The 5593-nt window shown below is 33.9% G+C and overlaps 1 protein-coding gene across 2 annotated transcripts in view; it reads left to right on the forward strand.

The window, feature by feature from the left end:
* Positions 1-5593, forward strand: part of osbpl9 (oxysterol binding protein-like 9) — a 65825-nt gene that overhangs the window by 46943 nt on the left and 13289 nt on the right. Inside the window, exons 7-10 of one of the 2 annotated variants that reach the window (XM_062998999.1) lie at positions 610-639; positions 738-788; positions 1223-1261; positions 5198-5297. In XM_062998999.1, coding sequence (XP_062855069.1) covers positions 610-639; positions 738-788; positions 1223-1261; positions 5198-5297 — 220 coding nt within the window. The remainder of the gene's footprint in view (positions 1-609; positions 640-737; positions 789-1222; positions 1262-5197; positions 5298-5593) is intronic. The other variant, XM_062999000.1, reaches the window with a different exon arrangement.

Raw genomic sequence — 5593 nt, forward strand, 5'->3', positions numbered from 1 at the left:
CCACAATTTTGAAAGGGTGCCAATAATTTTGTCCGGCCCATTTTTGGAGTTTTGTGTGAAATTATGTCAAATTTGCCTTTTTTTCTCTGCTTTTTTGTGTTGTTCCAATACACACAAAGGAAATAAACATGAGTATAACAAAACATGTGTAATTGCAATAATTTTTGCAGGAGGAATACTTCATTTTCTGGAAAAAATTCAGGGGTGCCAACACTTTTGGCCATGACTGTATATTCTTTATAGAAAAATTTTCTATTTTAAATATATATTTAGATACCTAGTAAAGCGGTGGGTCTTAAGTCAGTTTTTAAAGACGGCAAAAGACTCGGCTACAAAAACAAGTTGTTAAATGTTTTTTTTCCACTGTAAGCTCTTAAAGGTAAACAACCAAAACAGTTCATGAATCGGGTACTCTCACAACCTAATAAGGCCTATTTCTCTGTATTTTTGTTCCTCAGTTCCCTTTTCAGTGTAGGTTGTGGGTTGTGTTTAATACTTTTTAAGGCAAGAAGTTGCTTAGACACTTTAGAGGCTAGTCAGAACTGTCAAAAGGTGATTTAATAATATGCTTTTTTTTAATTATTATTATTATTTTTTTATTATTATTAGAAAATCGAGAACCTAAAAGAAACAACTTGTGTAAGTATGATATAGTGTTTTCTTTTTGTGTCATTCTTAGCAGCATCAGTGTCACAACCTGTTCTTACTTTGTGTTCGTGTTCTGCTTTATTTTGTAGAGTATGGTAGAATCGATCAAGCACTGTATAGTTTTACTTCAGATTGCTAAGGTAAGAATTGTTTACTTATTTGTGCTGCAATAAATGTGTAAGTGTTATTGTTATTGCAAGTATGGTGCCTTAAAAAAAGTATTTATCCCCCCACACGTGAATGATAATTACAACCTTCCAATCTGTATCAATGTAACGCAACACTTGATATGAATTTGTACAGCCAGTTGATTTTTGGATATTTTTTTGTTGTCTAATTTGCAACATTTTTACAGGTTAAATTCTAGAGTTTGGAGAGGTGCTTCTCTTATTAATTAAAGAGACACATACGATAATTTAAATAAAATATTCTTCTTATTATAGAATTTTAGCATGCTGGTATCTTATATTAAGTAATGGTGGAGACTAGAATCATAAAATTAGCTTGTAGGTAATAATTACGATGTTTCACAACTTGGACTGAGTTGCATGTGTTTTCTTTTTAAAATTTTAAGGATCAAAGTAATGAACAACACCACTCAAACGGACTGATAGTAAGTTGTGACTTTCCTCCACAATCAATCAAGTTGACTCAATCAATCCTCTATCTTCTTATTCTAAACTATCTTTTGGAGACAAATAAATCTGCAATTTGGAACAAGTGCATGTTACTAACTTTAGAAACTGGCTTTGTGTGCCACATCTCTCCCTCGCTATCTTTCTTTCATCACTCTTTCCAAAATTGCAAAACTGCTCTTTTTATCCAGGGGAGTTTATGGGAACTGTTCTATTTTGCTTTGTGATTTTTATTTTATTTTTTTTGTCTTGAGAACTTGAAAGCATCTGTGATGATGTATGACTAATCCAGTCCACAGGCTCATCTCCACCATGTGCACATCTACATCAGCAGCACATTAAACAGCTATCGATCTTTCCTTCATCGTACTTGCTTACTCAACCATCGCAGAACTAATAGATCACAGGCTGTTTACTGGCTGTCGTTTGCAACTACTCGCATTTCATGTCAGTAACTGCCCTTGCTGGTCCTGGAGAGTTATAGCATACTATCCAGGACCATACTTATGATTTGATACAGATCATGAATCATTGACATTGCACTTAGTTTTAACCTTGGATTATCTACAATGTTGCTTTTCAGAAATTGTCAAATAGACTGATTAAGGTCATATTTGATTGTCATATTCAGATAATCCAAATAAATTTCGATTTCTGGCCAGTAATTAGTTTATTTGGCGAATTGGCATCGGTTTTCTGCAACTACTCACAAGTGAGGAAGGAATGCTGACTCTTACCGAGCTGCATTCTAACAAAGCTCCATTAATACCTCTATATAGTATATCATTAAGCTACAGAGAGACTAAAACATGGGCTTGTGTAAACTATTTAAGTTGAGGTAATTGTGCTTTTAACCAAACAGCAGTATTTGTGTATGTTACATAGTGAACCACCCTGTGATTTAGGATGCTGCCTTAGTGGTGGGAGAAATTAAGGCAGCTCTAAAGAGCTGTGAATGGCAAGATATGTACTGCTTTAGGTGTTAACAAATAAGGTAACAACTCGAGTAGTAAAGCAAACACACAGTATTGTGTGAGATTTCTTATGTTGTATGGCTCTCAGGTTGGTGTGTAGAAGCAGACATGAGGTTGAAGGTGCTAGTCTTTGCCCCTTCTCAGCCAGCATGGTATTAAAGAATTGGAAATTAGACTACATTTGTAGAAAATGGGGAACTATACACAAAGACTTAAATACCCAAAATGTGTTTAAAATATACAAACTTCTCTGAATACAATTTTAGATATCTTTAATTAATAATAACTGAGACGTTCATGGATTTTAAATCAAAGCCATCTGCCAGTAAAGAGCCACAATCTGAGTAGCACTGATATATACATATAATGTATTTTGAGATAATAGAATATACATAACATAGCTACTTGGACTTCAAAACAGTTAAATTTTTTTCTTTCGGCTCCTCCTGTATTTAGGGAATCGCAGCGGAACATTCTGGTTTGCATTATTAATGAACATTATGGGACTTAAGAGAAATAGTAGTAGCAGACCCACCTTACTGGAAAGTAAAGTAGTAGTAGCAGACACACCTTACTGGAAAGTAAAGTAGTAGTAGCAGACCCACCTTACTGGAAAGTAAGCAGCTTTACTCAGCTCATTACTGACTAACTGTACTTAGAGGTTTCCCATAATCAGATTACTGAAGTGCACATAAACCCAGTAATCTGATTATGGTCATAATCTTGCAATTATTTGTAAGTAACCAAAATAAATCAAACAAGTTCTTTTAAATAATGTCAGGATCTCAAAATGCATAAGACTTCACTAAATAGATAAATAGTGTTAAATGGCACCTTTGCTATTTTGACATGCTGTGTATTTTGATATGTAGGTTATGTTTACAATATAGAGTTTAAAATTGATATGTTAAGAATGAATATGAAGGTATATTGAAGTGGACAGTCACTGCCAGTATGAACTTTGGTTCTACAGCTGTATTAGATGCAGCTGTATTAGATGGCCAGCTGGTAATATTATTCTATCTATATAAATATTTAAATTTCATGGAAATTTTTAATACAGTGTTTGAGGCCACTCCTAACCTCCTCCCTCTGCCCTTTATGTCACCGTGCCTGTTGATTTAATCCCATCCCATCCCAGATGCAATCACCAAGAGGCTAATTTCTCTAATCGGCTCTTAATTAAGAACAGCAGGCTCATTCAGCATCCAGGGAGATGAGTGGGCCTTTCCAATTACAAACAAATATTCAGGATTATATTTTGATCCTTGAAGAGAAAAACCTCTCCAATCTCATTCATATTATTGGCCAAAAGCTACAAGGTTTTACCTTAGTCTGTTTTTTATTTACATTTTCAGTTGCATGTTTCCTCATTTTGACAGTATTTAGAGAAGTCTTACTACTGAGTTCTGCATGTCTTTACCAGTGGGAAATCACATTATTATTTTTTGACTGCATGAGATGTGTAATTGCAGTATTAAGGCCTCGTCACCACTGAAGCCATGTTGAACAGCTTTTATTTGTCTGCCTGTATGTGGAAGTAAAGCTCCATTAATTTTGTCTAGTTAAAATGAACCTGTCTAATGCCTGCTGAGAAATGATTTATTAATTGAACTATGATAAGGTTTTACATGGATGCATCATAATTTTACTTATGTGCGCATGTTTTTTTTAACCTTAAAAACCTTTACTATTATTAAATATACCAGGATATTACAAGATCAAGAATGTGAAAGTTCAAAATGCCCACAGGTTCTTCCATTTCATATCGCAAGCAGGGTAGCTTACTGCTAAAATCTGTTAGCTTGCCTTTGTGTCAGGTAGACATAAGTGGTATAAAGTATCTGACATTTTTATTATATTATCAGTTGGTTAATAATTAGGTGTCCAACTTGTTAACATATATGGTATTTGACAGGAAGCCCTTTAGCCAAGTTAGTATCCTGGCTGGCTAACAGCTAATAAGCTAACTGCACTTGTTCTTTTATAAATACAGACATATTTCAGTGTGTAGTGGTCATTGCTTTTTCAAATTTTCGGCGATGTAGTTAATTGTAGAATAATAAAACATATAATGTGACATTTACTTTGCAGATAGCACAACCAATTGGCTAGCAGGCCAGCATCCCAGCTAAGTAACTGCTAATAAACAAAGATAGATTTAGGTTTTAGAATCTCAATTTAGATTATTATTTTTGTATTTATTTTTTTTATTAATAAACAACCATTTAAACATTTAATCACAAATTATATAGGTACTGTGTTAGCACATAGTAAAAAGCTACCATCTGTTAAAAAAGCTTCCATTAAAATAGCAAACAGGTTTTCAGAAAACTACTCATCCACTACAGTTTAAGCATCGATGCTTATGGCTCAAAGTTGTGATTGTTTCACCTTAGTTTGTTTCAGAAGTCCATAGTCCAGAGTTCATAAATATGTAGTCAAATCAGTTACAGTTTTGGTCACTTCAAAACATTACGTTATAAATCTGCACATAATTGCATATTAAAAACTGTACCATTGTTCTGAGGGGCTATGTGGAAAACAGTGGGCAGGCTACATGCAATTGTGGTTGGAAACTAATTAGATATACAAGTACCACCTTTCTGTAAATCTTTTTATTAGGTTAATATTAGCATTTCACATTTTATTCCACAAGTAGGCAACCTAGAGTCAAAGTAGTTGCGTGCAAGAGTCAATAACAGAATGCAGGGGTTTTAAGCTCTAATATTACAGTCTTTAATAATATCAAAATATTTCAGTGTCACTGTTTAACCTTCTGTGACATAAAAATGTTGCCTTTTTTTTTTTTTTTTTTTTTTTTTTTTTTTTTTTTTTTATAATAAATATTACTGTTTTATATTGTTTTAATGTAAAAAAAAAAAAACGTGCAACAATTCTTTTAATACTGTATTATGTGTTGTGCCTGTGCTGCTGCAGAGTACCATAAACCCAGTGGATGGAGTTCATCAACCCAGTCCCCTGGACGCCTCTGTAGTCAGTGCCATTGCCATGCCCACGCAGACCACCCTTCCCACAGGTGAGCACTATTACCTTATTCTCGCTAGTTATTGTTTTCCATTGCACTTCATACCTGTTTTACTTTGTTTTGCCAAAAGCAAATGTGTATAATCTGAAGTGTTTGCAATTATCCCTCCCTACAATTACACTGAAAAACAAGCATTGTTTTCACTTCAAACAGGTAGGTGTTAAAAGGTTTGAGTTTGTTCACGGTTATTTTAGGAGTATCATGGAGAAAGTGCATTGTCTATGATAATTAAGAAAATATGTTTTATTGAGCTTCCCTTTATGTGTTTATTGTTTTGTTACGTGCAG

The sequence above is a fragment of the Trichomycterus rosablanca genome, chromosome 7 (genome assembly GCF_030014385.1).
Source record: "Trichomycterus rosablanca isolate fTriRos1 chromosome 7, fTriRos1.hap1, whole genome shotgun sequence".
In the NCBI taxonomy this organism is placed as follows: Eukaryota; Metazoa; Chordata; class Actinopteri; order Siluriformes; family Trichomycteridae; genus Trichomycterus; species Trichomycterus rosablanca.